General features: G+C 41.3%; 4 protein-coding genes across 4 annotated transcripts; all 4 read left to right on the plus strand.

Annotated features, from left to right (window-relative positions):
* Nucleotides 1-2,617: 2,617 nt before the first annotated feature.
* Nucleotides 2,618-4,902, plus strand: BCR41DRAFT_385774 (Alpha/Beta hydrolase protein; the record flags this gene model as incomplete). Its single annotated transcript, XM_022027713.1, has 4 exons — nt 2,618-2,820; nt 2,948-3,162; nt 3,279-3,935; nt 4,058-4,902. 4 exons carry the CDS (start codon nt 2,618-2,620, stop codon nt 4,900-4,902), a joined length of 1,920 nt encoding a protein of 639 aa, XP_021882303.1.
* An 818-nt stretch (nt 4,903-5,720) lies between these two features.
* Nucleotides 5,721-6,070, plus strand: BCR41DRAFT_395271 (hypothetical protein; the record flags this gene model as incomplete). Its single annotated transcript, XM_022028714.1, has 2 exons — nt 5,721-5,775; nt 5,904-6,070. The coding sequence occupies 2 exons, from the start codon at nt 5,721-5,723 to the stop codon at nt 6,068-6,070; spliced, it is 222 nt and encodes a 73-aa protein (XP_021882304.1).
* Nucleotides 6,071-12,629: 6,559 nt separating this feature from the next.
* Nucleotides 12,630-14,920, plus strand: BCR41DRAFT_421330 (Alpha/Beta hydrolase protein; the record flags this gene model as incomplete). Its single annotated transcript, XM_022030012.1, has 4 exons — nt 12,630-12,832; nt 12,958-13,172; nt 13,289-13,945; nt 14,115-14,920. The coding sequence occupies 4 exons, from the start codon at nt 12,630-12,632 to the stop codon at nt 14,918-14,920; spliced, it is 1,881 nt and encodes a 626-aa protein (XP_021882305.1).
* A 2,323-nt stretch (nt 14,921-17,243) lies between these two features.
* Nucleotides 17,244-17,933, plus strand: BCR41DRAFT_395274 (hypothetical protein; the record flags this gene model as incomplete). The annotated part of the gene is made up of 2 exons (XM_022028715.1): nt 17,244-17,640; nt 17,740-17,933. The coding sequence occupies 2 exons, from the start codon at nt 17,244-17,246 to the stop codon at nt 17,931-17,933; spliced, it is 591 nt and encodes a 196-aa protein (XP_021882306.1).
* Between the last annotated feature and the right edge of the window lie 590 nt (nt 17,934-18,523).

Raw genomic sequence — 18,523 nt, forward strand, 5'->3', positions numbered from 1 at the left:
ATAGTGCTGCCTATGTTCATGGCGATAGAGCACTCTCTCCTTAATGCGGGGAACGATTGATAATTGTACAATGCTCTCCAGAGACGTATAGGGAAATGTGGAGCAACGTTGCCAGCCAAAGCCGTGCATTTCTGGTTTCGTTTTTTTTTTCTTATTTCGTTTTATTTACATTACCATTTAACTTCCAAAGGCCCAAAGAGAATATTGGTCGCTTAGACACGGAATCCGTTATCCTTAACAGTTGGGATCTCCTTTATTACTTTGATGGGGCGGAAGGGGCCTTTACTAGATGCGACTTCATTTAAGGCTTTGAATATGAGAATACGAACGTTGATGATTTGCTTGCTGGGAACTACTGCTGCAATTGTTGTTGCCACTGTTACTACTGCTGACGCTGCTACTACTGTCTGTTACTGTTACTTTTTCTTTTATCCTACTATGCTTTTGAAATAAAGGTAGTATATCTACTATTAAGCTTTGTGTCCTCTTTTTATACATGACCCGAGGCAATCACTTTTCGAGTGTAGGTCACCTTGAACAAACGTAGTACAATTGTATGAAGGAAGTTATTTGTTAGGTCGGTTAAGAAAGGACGCAGTAAAGAAAACCGCTGTTGACCTCTTGTAATCAAGAAGAAGAAAAAAAAGAGCAGGCAAGCAATAAAGTCCAGTAAGAAATGAAACATAATAGTGCATAATATAGTCATGTACGAGGACATATAAAAGACCTTTTTCATTTCATTTCTTCATATTCTAAGAAAAGAACTGATATGAGTGGAGCTACAACTAAGCATTAAATAAAAAAAAACTTTGCTTGGTCCCAACATTGAACGGATCTTATTTATTAAAAAAAAAAAAAAAAAAAAAAAAAAAAAAAAGATCCATTCTTCAATAAGCGGCGGGAACTTTAGCTGCGCCGTCTTAGAAATGCCTACAGAAATAGCTCTTTTAGAACGGTATTTGGTTAACATTTTCTGCTTGGTAGCATATGTATGAGCATTCGGAAGGCAAGGCTTGGCTGCACCCTTCTCATAGTAGGTGTAATGAGTGCAAGTAATTTGCCGTAGAGCTCAATGACATCTGACAAGAAACCGATCTCTTTCCCTTTTCACATTAGATTAGATACCAACGATTGAACAACCAAAAGAAGCTGATCTCAATTGTAAATAGTAACAATCAAAGGTGATCTGAAGTGGAATCGAAGGTCAAAGGATACTTTATTTAGCTATAACGTAGTGGACTATTTATACTGATAATTAACACTGAGTTGCGGCTCTGGTGTCTTGTCACCAGGGTGCGCGTGATAGTTGAGCTTTCCTCAAAGGTTTGAGCCCAGCATTGTATAACACGTTTGCATCAATCCCTTTACTAGCTATATACTGAAAAGGTAGGTTCCACAAATTCTGTACAAATGTACTCCATATTTCTTTGAAATGGAGAAAGAAGTTCAAATTGGCCTCTAATGATGTTATATGATCATATTAAAGATACCTCGGCTTGAGGTGATGCTGGTGTTACTTTGCCTTCAGGCATTTCGCAAGCATCTCAGCCACGCGTCTTTACTGGGAACAGGCTCGCCGGTATTTTGTCTTAGTTAAAATCTAAACCAGAATAAATGGCAAATCGGCGGATCTTTGAGATTAAAGAAGTAGTGAGGTAAGATGGCTTCTACGTACAGGTGTCTTGGCGACTTAGCAAACTTCTGTGGACTTGTGGGCCGGTATATAGACCCACTTTGTTTGAGTCTCATGAGGAGATCCTCTGCTAGTCGCCAAAGAAATAGATATAGGTTTCTCTAGGGTAGAGGCTTCACCAAATGAACTTGGGCATCATAAAAAGTTCAGTGTCTATTGTGCGGTACATGTAAACTCCATCAATCTGTTCCCGGCGGAGCCTTTTTCAGCATCGAATAGAGCAAAAATTGTCCATTCGAAGGGACGAAAATGGTTGGCTATTAATCGAATAGGCGAATGTTGTGTGACACAACCATCAAAGAGAAAGCGCCAGTGGGGTTCTGATTTAAAGGCTCTGACGCCTTTTTTGGTCTATTCGATTGCTACTTCGACATTTTGTCGAAGAAACAAACGAAGTGAAAGAAATCATACGGAAATTATTGGGCAACCTTACTATTTTTTACCACATCACGATCCAATAACATTGTCAATGTGATCCCCTCTATTCGATGCTGAACAAGATGAAATAGGTCAAGAACATGTAGATACATTTAGTAGTAAAGCAGATCTTCATTTTACTGCTTTGTTTCGCTGGTAGTTTCTGGACTCACATAATAAAAGAAGGCTACACATGTATGATACTGGCTTGATGGATAATTCATATTAAACCATCAAAAGTACCTTCCGAAGGCACGTAAGAACCGTTTTTTCACGTTTTTTATAGCCTAGAGCTCAGGACTTCTTGCCTTCTCCTCCTTAAAACTTTATGTATTGTAAATTTTGCCCCCAGACTAGATGCTCATATACAATACCTCGTAAGATATATTTTGCACTCCATCTCACCATAATTGTGTTAAAATACACAGTATCTTTCTTCATCCAGGCCCACATTCATCTTCACAGTCTTTTCATTTCTTTCTTTTCTTTTTTATCCTTATCCCAGCCATGACCTACTATAACAAAGAACAACTCCCCTGTCTCTATCCCGAGATCACTATCCCAACCCTTGGCACAGTCAGAGGAACGCTCGACAAAACAGGTCAAGTAGCCAAGTTCTTGAATGTGCCTGTAGCTACTGTACCTGAGAGATGGCGCCCTGCTGTCAAAGCACAGTCATGGCAAGGTGTCCGTGATGCTACTACACCAGGGTAAGGAGCCGTGCTTTGGATGAAGGGATCAATGGTATAAGGGTCACCTACCGCGCGATGAAATGAGCGTATCGGTGACTAACATAAATACCAAATTTCAAAAAATAAAAATAAAAATAAAAAATAGCCCACTACCACCACAGCAAACTAAGACCAAGGCCGCTATCTTCAGTGGAAATCCTTCGAAAATGGACTACAATACACATATGGATGAATATGACTGCCTTGGATGTAATATCTATATGCCTGCCGTTGCCACCGCTGAAGATGCAGATCTGCCAGTGATAGTATGGGTGGCCGGAGGCGGTTTCAAGCACGGAGGAGTATCATGTCCAATTTTTGGTAATTTAATGAACCAAACTGTCGACTGAGGAGAGAATGCTGATGTATGAAGGACATTCCCACCTTTACTTACTGAAGCTAATGCTTAATACTCTTAATATGCTATATCTATATAGATTGCACTCCAATCGTCATAAACGCAATTGAGCTACAAAAGCCTGTTGTGATAGTCAGTCTCAACTATCGTATTAACTACTTTGGTTTCCTCACCTCTAAAGAGATGGTCCTTGATGCTCAGCAATATGCTTCTTCTATTCCACCACAGCTTCGTACTTGGTACCACAACTCTGTTGGCAATTGGGGGCTCTTGGATCTGATCATGGGTCTGGAGTGGGTTCAAGAACATATTAGTGCTTTCTCTGGTAATCCAAAGAGAGTGACTCTGATGGGTCAATCCGCAGGCTCTACAGCTGCATCCTATTTCAATATGCTCCCTCAATGTCATGGCCTGTACCAGCGTGCGATCATGCAATCTGGTGGAGTATCAATGCTGCCAGCTGTACGTCCTGAGTATGAAGGCCAATGTGTGTTTGATCATCTGTGCAGGTCGCTTCAGATGCCAGATGATCTAGAGCCATTGGAGAAGGTAGCATGGCTACGTGCAGTGCCTGCAGATGTCATTGCAGAGCTGCTGAATGATACTCCGTTAGTCTTCTTCAGGCCCTCAATCGATGGTATTATCTGTAAGGAGAACGCACAACTAGATGTATGTGACTTTAGGAAATATAATCCAAACCTGGAGTGGGTCTTAACAGGAACCTGTACCAATGAAGGTAAGTTATTGCTTTTAACCATGACTCTTATACTGTCTGCAAATACCGCACCATGCGCATTAACCCCTGCTGCACCTTTTACTCATCCTCTATTTTTATTCTATAAAAAAAAAAAAAAAAAGGCTCCATATTGTTGAAAACATGCGGTGCAACTACAATAGCGGATTTTTCATTTTTTAAGGAGCGCATGTGCGCTCCATCCGATTACTATCTTTTTGATCAGCTATTTGGGGTCCCTGCGACAAACAAAGAGGTCATGGCGACCGTCGTCAATACTTTGTCATCCTACAATTTTGAATATCCAGTCTATCAGGTCTGTGAAGCCATCGCTACTCATCCGTCATGTCATTTGACCCAGTATCGTTTCGAAAGAGGAGTTGAAAAGCTGGGTAAGGTGATGCCAGGCCTTGGCATTTTTCATGGAACAGACCTTTTCTTCACATTTGGCAACAACTCGCATACACAGAGGATCCTTAATGAAGACGAAAGGACCTTTGCAAAGAAAGTTCAAGCTGTGTGGATCGAGTTTGCAACTGCCAGTTCTCCTGAGGAGTCATACTTGCCGAAAATGCCTCAATTGACTGGCCCTACTACTTCCGATACAACGATAACCTGCGGTGGTCTTGAAGACCAAAAGAAGAGTGAAGCCATCTTGTTCTCAAAGTCACTAGAAGTTGTCAGGACCTCAATCTCACCTATGACCATGATGTCCGACGCTGAGATCGACTTTTGCCGAAGAGCACATGCCTTTGCTGCAGAGATGGCTAGATGTGGCAAGGGAATGGGTTTTGGCTCTCCTCCGGTATTTGATATTCGCACAATCATTGGGACTGATGGCACTGTACCACGTCCACTAACCCAGTCTCGACCATCATCAGTATCATCAACATCACCATCATTGCCACTCTCTTCTTCTAAGGCAGAACCAGGAAATAGGAGTTTAATGAGGACAGTAGCGCGCCTCTGATGAACTATACACAATCGAGATACAGAGACCCTTTTAAATAGAAAATGAACTCCTTGTAAATAGAAAATGACCCGTAAAGGCGCTAATAAAAAGCTGAAAGCTGTGTCGCAAACAGGAAGTGAGGGAAGCAAGCTAGGGGGCCTATGTTCCACCTCTATCTTTATAATGATATCAGTGGTGTCTCCTAGAGCCGCGCAGAGCGATATAGAGGTACATTAACCAGTTAATGTCGCGTATCTGTCAGGTCTGGTTTTTTTAAACTCGAACGGAGAAGCAAATTGGTTATCCGAAGTGCTTATTTCTTCATTTACGTCATCAAGTTTTATATTTCATAGAAACTGCCTATATGCCTTGTGTCGCATGATTTGTATAGATGTGGTGGGTGTGTGCATGGTCCCTTGATCAGAAAAAGCGCTTGATACCAAAGGGTTCGGAATGTTTTGATTAGAAAGAAGGGCTTGGAGGAATATCTGAAGAGCAGAAGGAAAAATAAAACAAGTAAAAAATAAAGAACTAACTATAGGATGTGGTCCTCGACATACTTGGTATCACTACCTTAAATGACAAATTGGTACTTTGGCCAAGTTCCAAATCTTTTCAAAAAATAAAGGTTCACAGTTGGGCAACGACAGGAAGAACATCAAAAATGTTGACATTCATTAAGGATCTCGGCTTTTTGAACGATGGAAAGAAAATCATTGTGTACTTTCAGGCGAGAGATGAAGCTGACTCTGCTGCTCAGTGCCTCGGACATATAAGATCTGGCATTAATCCACTGGCTATCATCCTGGTAAGCTGGGTTATAAAGAAACCGGCTAATGGAGCAATTCGAGGGCGGTGTCGTTAATGTTTTGATATCGACCAGGGCAGCAGGTATGGGACATAATATCAGTGCTGTTCTGCGAGTGGCGTAGTATGGTTATCCTGATAACATACCATCGCTCGCCCAGCGCCTTGGTCGGGCGGCACGCAACCCAGCGAGTGTATATTGCTTATCACAGCCAGAACTTCAGGGAGAGTCGAAGATGATATCAATGCCTATGTCAATACTCAGAGTTGGCGTCGAGTATTCTTAAATGATTTTTTTGACGATGTCCACAAAGTTGTTGAGAGCTGTGTGACAATTATGATCCCGAAATGCAAGAGCGACCAGTCAACCTACCACTAGAGACTACACCAGACACAGAGATGGTCAACGCAGGATTCAACGGAGCAATTAATCAACATAGAACTTGACACGGCGGCCAAGAAAGAGCGTATGGTATAAGCAATCACTGCATGGAGAGATAGTCCATTCATTAACGACTTCAGAAGTAAATACCTGTTTTTGACGAAAATATTGTCAAGGCGAGTGACATGATCAAGAAGCTTGTAAGGAAGAGCCTTGGCATTGTGGCGCCAGAAGCGATCCTTTCTACTGCTTGTTGGCAGTTTCTTTTGTCTGTCAAGCCAAGTCGCGTCTTCTAGTTTCTAGTTCCGTGCATAGCTCCAAGAACTCTAGAGGAGCTACAGACCAATGACCATGGCTTATGGTGCCAAGGGACCTTGAAATAAGATTGCACCAAATATCTTCCTCGGATCCCTTGTATTAAGTTTACTCAACACTTAGAGTCCCGCATATGATAAAAGTCATTAGGAAGTATTTTGAGTAAGCTTTATTTAGAGTTCTTAGAACGCGTCTCCGCTCCAGCCAAACAAGTATAAATATCGTAGACTTGTAACATAGAAAACCCTAGTCTGCAATAAAACTATTCCTGAATCTATTCTAGTCCTTAAGCTCATTCCTATTCTTGTTTCTCAACTACTTACCTTTCCTTGCAATCATCTTGCCAGCCCTTGACAAAGAGCTACTGTTGCGCCACTCAGAGCCATAGGAGCCACCACTAGATTCCGAGGCGTTGCCGCAAAGGCCAGAGCTGCATCATGGAGTTGTGCATAGATGCAGAAGTATAATTATGGAAGGAGTGGAAAGAAGTCTTATGGTAGTGGAAAAGTGGAGCTACGATGTTGGCAAGAGCAACATCTCCCCAATATATCGGAGGAGAGTGAAGCATTGTGGGCAGAGCTCCTAAAAAAATTACTGAAGAATAAGTTGGTATGGGTATTGCTGCTACACCCGCCGTTACAGCAACTTCTATCGAGGCTACCAACACATTAGCGGCCTTGGTGGCGACAAGGATCGGTGAACATGCATACCCACAACTCTCTTTTCTATAAGTGAAATAAAATCAAGCTGTATTTCGAAGAGATCATGGTCCGGTTATGTCGGGAAGCATTATCTTCGCTCTCTCTCTTCCTACCGTAACAGGTTTGATCATATAGTGCATCTAAAATAACTATATAAAAACAAAGCTTTCAATATTAATATCTTATGAGAGGAAATAGAACTGAAGAAAATGCTTCCTTTGAAAAGCATACCGGGCGCGATATTCACAAACCCTGCATTCACTAGAGCCTCCCTAATGCGTCCAACGCCCCCAGTCTTGATGAGATATGAAGATTCTATGAAGATAAGCATATATCTTATAAATAGAGCAGCATTATTAGTCACAGATCCGTTGAGCTAGGGTCGATTGGCTTTATCTAAGAGCTTATCCAGGATACTGTCCGCATGCTGCTCGTTGGCCTCTTGCAGCACACTTGCGGGGAAAACATAGTGCCTTCATCTAGGCCCTCCCAATCCGGAACAAGCCTCCATGCATGAATTACCAGTGCATCAAACGTATGAAGGAGGAACTCGTTTACTGCATGGATCAGAATCACTCGCTTCCGCCTTAACTTTACTGTATAATGTGCTAACGATCCTGGGAAAATCCTCATTTTTTTAAGCGGAAGAGGCAACTTCGATAGAACAGGTATCGATATCTCTTTGTAACTCTCAAAGGTCCTCTTTAGGGTTGGGATCGCATTATCTCTCGAAGATGCTTTTCGTTCGCAAGAGTAGGCATTAAATAGCAAGAACAGAGGCAACGAGTGGGGTTGGTATGCTGCTCTTCTTCTGAGCTATGCTTGTGATAATGATTGTCGCTGCAGCTCCGCTTCCAAACAGGCCCTGGTTGTCGAGCTTTTGATTGTGCTTGCGGTGGGCCGTATTTACACTGTCATAGACAATTAGAAAGGATCTATCCTTCACTTTGCCCTGGACACGGTTGAGCGCGTCTTTGGATATTGACTACTGATGAGGGATTGATAAGAGACTGACAAGCCTGCGCACGCCAAGAATGTGGTGATCTTCTACAAAACCTCTTGACGGGCGGATACAACCCTAACATCAATTGAAGATAGCTGTAGCTACAGTTACACAGGAGTACAAATACGTTGACAATCACAGGCACAGTTAGCGCTGGGCCCTTCAAACAACTACTGTTTGTATACGCAATGTCTGATAAGAACTGGTGAAGGATAGGTGCTTTCTCCTTGAAAACTTCACTAATGTACTTGAGCTCGAACTTTTCGATCTTTCCCTGTGCAATGCCATTCGCTGGGAAATGCAAGGCTTTTATCCTGAGAGGCTCGTCCCAGCTTGCATTTGATATGTTCGAGGACAAAATCGACAGCTTCAGTAGGTCCATTAACTCTGTAATAGCATTGAACAATCTCCTGAGTATCTTGCTTTTGTGACAGGAAACAGACGTTCGTGACCATCCTGAGTGACAGTCCATGTTTTTTTCATGAATTCGAAGACTCCTTGTGTAGCTGGGGAGCAGACTTTTTTCCTATTGCTGTGGTTGTTTATATTTTTATTTTTACTTTATTTTTATTTTTAATTTATTTTAATTTTAATTTAACTTTTATTACATAATCTCGTGGACCCTCGTTATCAAAAAACTTAAATTTATTTAAAGTGAGAAAAATGAAAAGAAAAGAGAGACGAAGGCGAGGAAGAGAGAAAAGAGGGAACTTTGGACGGCATTGAGGAATAAGATAATTGAGGGAACGGGCAGGCCATTCCCCTACGACATGCATGACTTAGCCAAAAAAAAAAAAAAAAAAAAATCCCGTAGAGCCCCCAGAAAGTCGTCAACAAATATTTTAAATTGAACGAGCCGGAGACCGTGGCTTCGCCACGGCCGGCTCTTGCCTCGTTAGAAAATTCAATGCTTAGCCTCGTAAGACAACAAAAAGAAACATTGTCTACAGCAGCAAAAGGTTTATATTTTGACATAGGAATGAAGACAATAAACTCACGTAGGCCTTTGGCCTTTTACTACTGTAAAAATTATGTGTAAACTGCACGTTTTTTTTATTACAAAACTAAAATACAAAGCTAAAATATAGTAGATAAAACGCAATAAAGTAGAATACAAAATATACAAAATAAAATACAGTCGAAACTACAATCAAGAGGGAGAATATCTGGTAATCACAACATTTGATAGATTAACGACGGCGAGGAGGTAACGCAGTAAATGACAATCAAAAGACAATGTGGCTATAAAGCATCTTTGAAGACAATGTTCCGTGTGTATGTTCCTAGCCTATCTCTTACCTTGCCGTTCGCGATAAGTACCTTAAGATTATTTGGGTCTGTACACCGTGACAAAGCAACGTAGAGATGACCATGACTGAAAACATCTTGAGGAAGATAAACACCAACATGTTTGAGTGTCTGTCCCTGGGACTTGTTGACGGTCATGGCGAAGGCAGGCTTGACTGGAAATTGTCGTCTGCAGAACATGATCGGAGAAGAATGATCATCAAGTGTCGTAAGCGGTATGCGAGGAATAAAGACACACTCTCCTTGAAATTGTCCTTTCATAATCTCGGCCTGGATCATTCTTGTGCCTAATGCACGTACAATCATGCGAGCACCATTACATAGTCCGCGCTTTGGGTTCAAATTGCGAAGAAGGATGACGGGCTGACCAACCTTTAACTCCAGTTTAAACGGAGGCAAGCCTGGCGGGGAGAGGTTGTTCAGGTATTCCACAGGATAGTGAGCCGTAGCTGCTGCTTCGGGGTCTTGAAGGCTATCTTAACCAATATAACTGACTGACTGCTGGGTGCTACAGAGCATACTGGTGGCTAGTTGATTCAGTTTATCGACATCCTCATTAAGGGAACTCAAGATAGCGCGCTCAATGAGCATCTCAGGAAGGAGTCTAGCATTTTCGATATCCGGAAATATCTGCTTAATGAGTAACTGAAGACTGATGTTACATAAAATGCATATAATATGATATAGTACGAAAAAATTAAAAAAATTAAAAAAATTAAAAAAATTAAAAAAATAAAAAATAAAAAATAAAAAATAAAAAAAAAAAAAGGAAATAAAGAGAGAACAAAATGTAGCTCACCTTCGCCTTTGCGTGGGTCTCTCATTTTCGATATCAAGGTCATGGTCAAAGCTTCGCTCGCGCACTGCTCCATGATTGGCTTCATTTGGATATGGCTGCTAAATCAATGGATCAATGGACAGTAATAATCCGTTATAAAGTCATATCGATGGCGAGGAAGAGTATGATTATATGAAATATTTAAAGTACGTAGAGCCCACCTTTCAGCACTCGGACATGTACTTCGATTATGTCCTGGGCACTTGCAAGTGCTACACATATGCGGCCTTTGGGGCTGGCTAACAATATTTGCCCTTATATATATATGATGAGAATAAAATAATAGAGGGCTAAATAAATAAAATAAAAAACAAAATAAAATAAAAATAAAAATAATAACTTCTTTACCCTCTCGTGGGACCAAAACCTGCTCCAGGCGTGAAGCGGACGGAAGGTTTGTGCGAAGCTCAACACGCTCTGTTTTTTGAGGGCAGAGCCGCCTATCATGCTTTTCACTGTTGCACAGACTACAGGTGCGGACCATGTGTTTATGAAATCTAGGTGCTGAGAGAAAAATTCAAATTGACAATATTGTAATTGTATTGGGTGAAAAAGACAGAAAAGGCGCTGCCTGCCTACTATATCCTCTACCACATTTAGTTTTGACATTTTTATTCTATTTCACCGCCAGAAATAAAAACTGGTCAAAATGAGAATGATTTTCATTTGACCAGTCATTATGGATTCTCCTGCGGGGGCTGGCTGCTCCAGAGAAGGACAAATACACTTATATTGAGAAGAGCAGCCGATGTTCAAGCATTCCCTGCAGCCAATCTCAGCTGCAATCCCAGTTTTTCTTGCCTTTCTTTCTTCAAGTTTTCTTTCCTCCTCTTCACTCTCACTCTTTTTCTCTTCTTTCTCCTCTTGTTCGAGTAAAGCAAGCAGGGTGTATTCGTCGATGGAGCTGTAGAACCCATCATACAACCCTTTACTGCCTGTTGGCTTTGTATTAGTTCCTCTTCAGCGCCTACGGGTCGTTCTTTGATACGTTGCACAGCCCGCCGAGCTCGTCGTGCTTGGATAATATGTTGTACACCCGATGGATTTGGTGAAGTTGTGGAACGTGTAGAACGTGTGGAGTTTGTGGAGCGTGCGGAGCGTGTGGCAAAAAATCAAATTAAAAAATTTAGGTTCGGAGGTGGAGAGATTGAGGAAGCCAATTATCAAAGAAGCTTCATGATACATGCTTTTTTTTTTTGTTTCATCGTTTATTTTGTTTCTCTTTTGTTTATTTTTGTTTCATCGTATCCCACCAGTCACTTCGCCTTTTTAAAGTCACCTTTTTTGGCTGTCACATAATTTTTTGTAATATTTTAATATAAGAGATAAGAGATTTTAATATAAGAGATAAAATAACCTCCATTTCAGACAATAAGCCACCGAATCAATCCAGCCATTGTATCTGATTCAAAGGCAGATCCTAAAAATATATATTTTGGCCAAAGACTTTCTGACGAGAACTCAAATAAATTCCATGACTCTGAGGGTCCTTGTTATCAGAAAAAAAAAACTTTCTGGCGAGAACTCAAGGTAAACAATTTCATGCACCTAATTGTCATTGATTTTTCTTTAAGCTTATCTTGATAAATTGTTATATATATGCGAGCGACTCTCACGCTGGCGAAGGAGCAGGTTCAATAGCCGGTTTGGATGGCATGATGGTTATGTCAGGGTACCAGGCTAGTTTAAGCTTGATGCTCTATTTACGTATACAAAATACGACTTCAAGGAGGACTCTAGGCGAGATTTCGTTGGTGGACTGAGGTTGTCAAATACCCCACAGGAGTGTGCTGTAAATAGAGTTGCTTGTTCTTTGATTTTCCTAATGACTTCCATTTTTCTCATGAGCTCCTCGATCCTAATGTCCCGGCATCTAATATGATGTTCTGCAAATGATCCTTCTATATATCGCCAATTTCATTTGGTCATGATACCTTATATTTTTAATCTAAAAACGATGATTGAATTGTTCTGGTGGCATTTCACTACGTGACGGACTTGCAACAATACTCGCAACAAGCGAGCCAATTGGCTGCCAATACACTCGAAAGTATTCAAAAAATATAAGGTATCATGACCAAATGAAACGGGCTAAATGTTTTTTTTTTTTTTTTTTTTTCACAAAATAAAGTTCAAAAACAGCGCTACAGTTTCTGCTGTAACCCTAGAAACCCCACGTATTGTAAACATTATTTGTAGTTTCAACTGGCCCTTAGTTTCTTAATTTGTCTAGGAGATAGGAATGCATTAGAAATTGTTCAAAATATAAACAGGTTTTTTTTCGATCCACCCCTTTAAATATCTAGTATATTGCTTCGTCCTGATCTTGAACTATTTCTTCATTCCTTCTATACCTTCACCTTTCTTCACTATTTTATCCTTGCTTCGGTCATGGCTTACTATAGCGGACTACGAGCCTCCTGTCTCTACCCCGAGATCACTATCCCAACCCTTGGCACAGTCAGAGGAACGCTCGACAAAACAGGTCAAGTAGCCAAGTTCTTGAATGTGCCTGTAGCTACTGTACCTGAGAGATGGCGTCCTGCTGTCAAAGCACAGTCATGGCAAGGTGTCCGTGATGCTACTACACCAGGGTAAGGAGCCGTGCTTTGGATGAAGGGATCAATGGTATAGGGGTCACCTACCGCGCGATGAAATGAGCGTATCGGTGGCTAATACAAATACCTAATTTCGAAAAAAAAATAAAAAAAAAAAATAGCCCACTATCACCACAAGAAACCAAGACCAAGGCTGCTATCTTCAGTGGAAATCCTTCGAAAATGGACTACAATACACATATGGATGAATATGACTGCCTTGGCTGTAATGTCTATATGCCTGCCATTGCCACCGCTGAAGATGCAGATCTGCCAGTGATTGTTTGGGCCTTTGGAGGTGGCTTTAAGAACGGAGGAGTATCATGTCCAATTTTTGGTAATTTAATGAACCAAACTGTCGACTGAGGAGAGAATGCTGATGTATGAAGGACATTCCCACCTTTACTTACTGAAGCTAATGCTTAATACTCTTAATATGCTATATCTATATAGATTGCACTCCAATCGTCATAAACGCAATTGAGCTACAAAAGCCTGTTGTGATAGTCAGTCTCAACTATCGTATTAACTACTTTGGTTTCCTCACCTCTAAAGAGATGGTCCTTGATGCTCAGCAATATGCTTCTTCTATTCCACCACAGCTTCGTACTTGGTACCACAACTCTGTTGGCAATTGGGGGCTCTTGGATCTGATCATGGGTCTGGAGTGGGTTCAAGAACATATTAGTGCTTTCTCTGGTAATCCAAAGAGAGTGACTCTGATGGGTCAATCCGCAGGCTCTACAGCTGCATCCTATTTCAATATGCTCCCTCAATGTCATGGCCTGTACCAGCGTGCGATCATGCAATCTGGTGGAGTATCAATGCTGCCAGCTGTACGTCCTGAGTATGAAGGCCAATGTGTGTTTGATCATCTGTGCAGGTCGCTTCAGATGCCAGATGATCTAGAGCCATTGGAGAAGGTAGCATGGCTACGTGCAGTGCCTGCAGATGTCATTGCAGAGCTGCTGAATGATACTCCGTTAGTCTTCTTCAGGCCCTCAATCGATGGTATTATCTGTAAGGAGAACGCACAACTAGATGTATGTGACTTTAGGAAATATAATCCAAACCTGGAGTGGGTCTTAACAGGAACCTGTACCAATGAAGGTAAGTTATTGCTTTTAACCATGACTCTTATACTGTCTGCAAATCTCCCATCATGCACATTAGCTCCTGATGTGCCTTTCACTCATCCTCTATTTTTATTCTTTTTATAAAAAAAAAAAAAAAAAAACAGCTTCCATATTCTTGAAAACATGCGGTGCAACTACAATAGCGGATTTTTCATTTTTTAAGGAGCGCATCTGTCCTCCAGCCGATTATCATCTTTTTGATCAGCTATTTGGGGTCCCTGCGACAAACAAAGAGGTCATGGCGACCGTCGTCAATACTTTGTCATCCTACAATTTTGAATATCCAGTCTATCAGGTCTGTGAAGCCATCGCTACTCATCCGTCATGTCATTTGACCCAGTATCGTTTCGAAAGAGGAGTTGAAAAGCTGGGTAAGGTGATGCCAGGCCTTGGCATTTTTCATGGAACAGACCTTTTCTTCACATTTGGCAACAACTCGCATACACAGAGGATCCTTAATGAAGACGAAAGGACCTTTGCAAAGAAAGTTCAAGCTGTGTGGATCGAGTTTGCAACTGCCAGTTCTCCTGAGGAGTCATACTTGCCGAAAATGCCTCAATTGACTGGCCCTACTACTTCCGATACAACGATAACCTGCGGTGGTCTTGAAGACCAAAAGAAGAGTGAAGCCATCTTGTTCTCAAAGTCACTAGAAGTTGTCAGGACCTCAATCTCACCTATGACCATGATGTCCGACGCTGAGATCGACTTTTGCCGAAGAGCACATGCCTTTGCTGCAGAGATGGCTAGATGTGGCAAGGGAATGGGTTTTGGCTCTCCTCCGGTATTTGATATTTGCACAATCATTGGGACTGATGGCACTGTACCACGTCCACTAACCCAGTCTCGACCATCATCAGTACCATCAACACCACCATCGTTATCACTGTCATCTTCTAAGGCAGAACCGGAACATAGGAGTTTAATGAGGACAGTAGCGCGCCTCTGATGAACTATACACAATCGAGATACAGAGATCTTTGTAAATAGAAAATGAACTCCTTGTAAATAGAAAATGACCCGTAAAGGCGCTAATAAAAAGCTGAAAGCTGTGTCGCAAACAAGAAGTGAGGGAAGCAAGCTAGGGGGCCTATGTTCCACCTCTATCTTTATAATGATATCAGTGGTGTCTCCTAGAGCCGCGCAGAGCGATATAGAGGTACATTAACCAGTTAATGTCGCGTATCTGTCAGGTCTGGTTTTTTTTTTAAACTCGAACGGAGAAGCAAATTGGTTATCCGAAGTGCTTATTTCTTCATTTACGTCATCAAGTTTTATATTTCATAGAAACTGCCTATATGCCTTGTGTCGCATGATTTGTATAGATGTGGTGGGTGTGTGCATGGTCCCTTGATCAGAAAAAGCGCTTGATACCAAAGGGTTCGGAATGCTTTGATTAGAAAGAAGGGCTTGAAGGAATATCTGAAGGGCAGAAGGAAAAATAAAACAAGTAAAAAATAAAGAGCTAACTATAGGATGTGGTCCTCGACATACTTGGTATCACTACCATAAATGACAAATTGGCAGTTTGGCCAAAATAACACCGAGTGCCGTAACTTTCCAGGGAATAACGATTGTTTTATCTAGTATATTTGAAGAAAGAAACCTTTGATTTGCCATCTCTCGGAATTCTTCATCCAACCAAATAAACCCCCCCAGCTCCTATGTAGTCATTATTATTCCTGTTATTTCCATCATTACCATACTTCGCACGTGTTCAGAAGTCCTCAAGCAATTTTTCCGTCTTCAACGCGAACAGAGATGGTGTCTATGTCATAGATGATTATATTTCGCGTTGAGGGGAGGGGAGGGGGATTGCCACTCGATGGCCTGGTTTCAATAAAGGCCGATGACATCTGAAGCGGGATCTGTCCCTGGAATAGGGATTGCCTCTTAACTATCCGATTTGGAATATCAATTTCAATATAAGTTCATCGACGGCTCGGTTCCGGTATATTCTTTTGCAATAGTGTTAGAAAGGCTCGAGATCGCCTAGGAGCTTGGCTGGCAAGTTTTCATTAAGGACAAAGGATGGTCTTCTCGAGAGCGGTGTACATGCCACATTATAGAAGAGTATGAGCGGCTCAGCTCCGAATCTCCAGTTCAGCAGGAACTATAAAGGTCTCAACTCTAATGGATTTCTCATTCTTGAACACTCTTCCATTTCAGAAGAGAGGATGGGACGAGAAGGCTTCCTACTACATAGAGGCAACGATGGCTGTCTCAGTCACCCCAAAGAATTATCAAGATATAGGAATAACGTGAGGGCCAGGAACAGTCGACCCTCTCTCAGTGCAAGGCTCTGGGCGTACCTTTTGTGTTGCACTTTTTTTTTTTTTTTTTTTTTTTTTTTTTTTTGTTTTAGTGTGTATAATATTTCTATATCTCCATCACTCCACCAGAATAAAGCAAAGCTAGAAAAGAACCAGTTAACCGAGAAAAATAACCTCACAGGCAAGGCAAAAATTAGAATACATTTAAAATATATTGATGTTAGAGATCGAGGGCAGGTTAGCCGGGCAAAGAGAGTTCAGCTTCAGCTTTCTTTTTTTTCTAGCTGCTTGATGACCTGATCCAAAGCAATGTCAATACCGTGGACACAGGCATGGTGACATTTCCAGTTTGTTGTTAGGATGATACTAAGGAGTAAGAAGGTAGGTAAATCGCTGAGTGGATTGATCTTCGTCAGGTTGGAATAGAACAGCGATTCTAGTAGGAAGGCTCACCAACCGTTTTCTCTGACAAATTTTTTCATTGTAACTTGCCACACTTCTAGCTTTTTAGGAGAGCTGAAGAGCAGGTGTCATTCCATCTCAGGGAACTTCCTACATATTAGGCAATTTAGACAAGTTACAGGGAACTTATCAGGCATGTACCGATGGAGGCAAACACCGAAGGGAAGTTTGTCAGTGAGTAATCTCCACCACACATTTCTTTTGCGTTGCACTTAGAAAGTGGTTGTATTTGAGTCCCACCCAAACCATCCGACCCTATCCTTCTTTAGTATAACCATGTCAACTATAGTGCCGTTCATCTAGTCACGAATAAAATTAGGGAAAAACCTTAATTTGTTGCGTTTTGGGGTCGTCGCAGCCACATTGTTTATGAAGTGCTAATGGCCACCAAGTTGGTGTACATCAATCATCACTTATACAACTGCAGCATATCGAAGATACAATGGGTGCTTTAAATAAAACAAAGAGACACTTGCGCGATGCTCGCAAAAAAAAAAAGCAAAGCGCAGAGCTATCGAAGCAGCACAGAATTTGCAGATGGAAATCGTAGATGACTCAGTTGTTGTAGAGCTTAGCAGCGTTGAACTCGGGGAGGATTTAGTCAAACCTCAGCATATTCAGGACTGGGATGATATAAAGAACGATCCAGGGACTGAGGGAGAGTTGGGGGATGAGACAGAAGAGGAAGATTGGATTATGAGGGTGTGCTCCAACAACGATTTCTGGCAGAAACTGCAGCCCCAGATGCAAGAAGCAGCCAAAGCAGTGAAGACCACAAAAGCATATGCAGGAACTTCTCGATCTGCAATTTTCCGCAAGAATCAAAGACTTAAAACGGCTGCCATGGGCACACCATCTCTCACTTCAATTGGCTTTATTGGGATATCAAAGGAGCCTGCAGAGAGTTCTACCAATAACCATAATCAGCAACAAAGTATGTATAAATCGTTTCAAATTTATCATTCTGAACTTTTTTTTATTTTTTTATTGGCGAATACAATCAAAAGCATAGATTTATTTGGTATTATTGAAGCAATATCTCTTTTCCCAAAGGCTTTAAGCTCAGTGGACATCATCACCATTCGAAAATACGCAAGGAAGTGCTTTCGATATATGGACGCATATCGAAAAAATATGTCTGGCCAAGTTGCTGAGCAACAAGTGAAAAAATATAGGTCTCATCGACGTATCCCAGCAAATTGGGGATTTAAAATTACAGTCCACTGAATAGTTTTTATATGTATCACACCCTTTATTGATGTCATAACAAATAAAGTTTAGCCAATCATATTTCGAGATTTATGTAGCGTTTTGCCCCTCACATATGAAAATGGTTCATTTTTTTTTGATGGTAGCTCAAGAAGAAGAAGTCATATCGACAAAAACCCTCTATTTTACCAAAGAGAAATGGCAAGTGAAGAAGAATTTAGAGCTACTTTTTACCTGAGATTGATAACTGGGGTGTTGCTCCTCTTCTCCCTCAGGCCAAATTTTTCTGAAAAAATTTTCGTGACTAGATGAACGGCACTGTATAAAGTAAAAGTGTAATTGAGTTGAGTCAAACTGAATTAAGGAAGGCTGGGTCAACCTTCCATAAATAATCGAGAGGAAGTGTCGTCTCTGTAAAAGTGGAAGATTATATAGTAAAGCTTAAAAATGGGCGGAAGGAGTTGTCACAGTTAGCACTTTGACAGAGTTGATCGTAGTTGCTTGCTCTTTTGCCTTCCTAGTTACTTTACACCTCATGAGATCCTCAAATCCCTGTATCTTGGCACCTATAGTCGGTCATACCTATAATAAATTTGAAAAACCAATTC

The sequence above is a fragment of the Lobosporangium transversale genome (genome assembly GCF_002105155.1).
Source record: "Lobosporangium transversale strain NRRL 3116 chromosome Unknown BCR41scaffold_14, whole genome shotgun sequence".
In the NCBI taxonomy this organism is placed as follows: domain Eukaryota; kingdom Fungi; phylum Mortierellomycota; class Mortierellomycetes; order Mortierellales; family Mortierellaceae; genus Lobosporangium; species Lobosporangium transversale.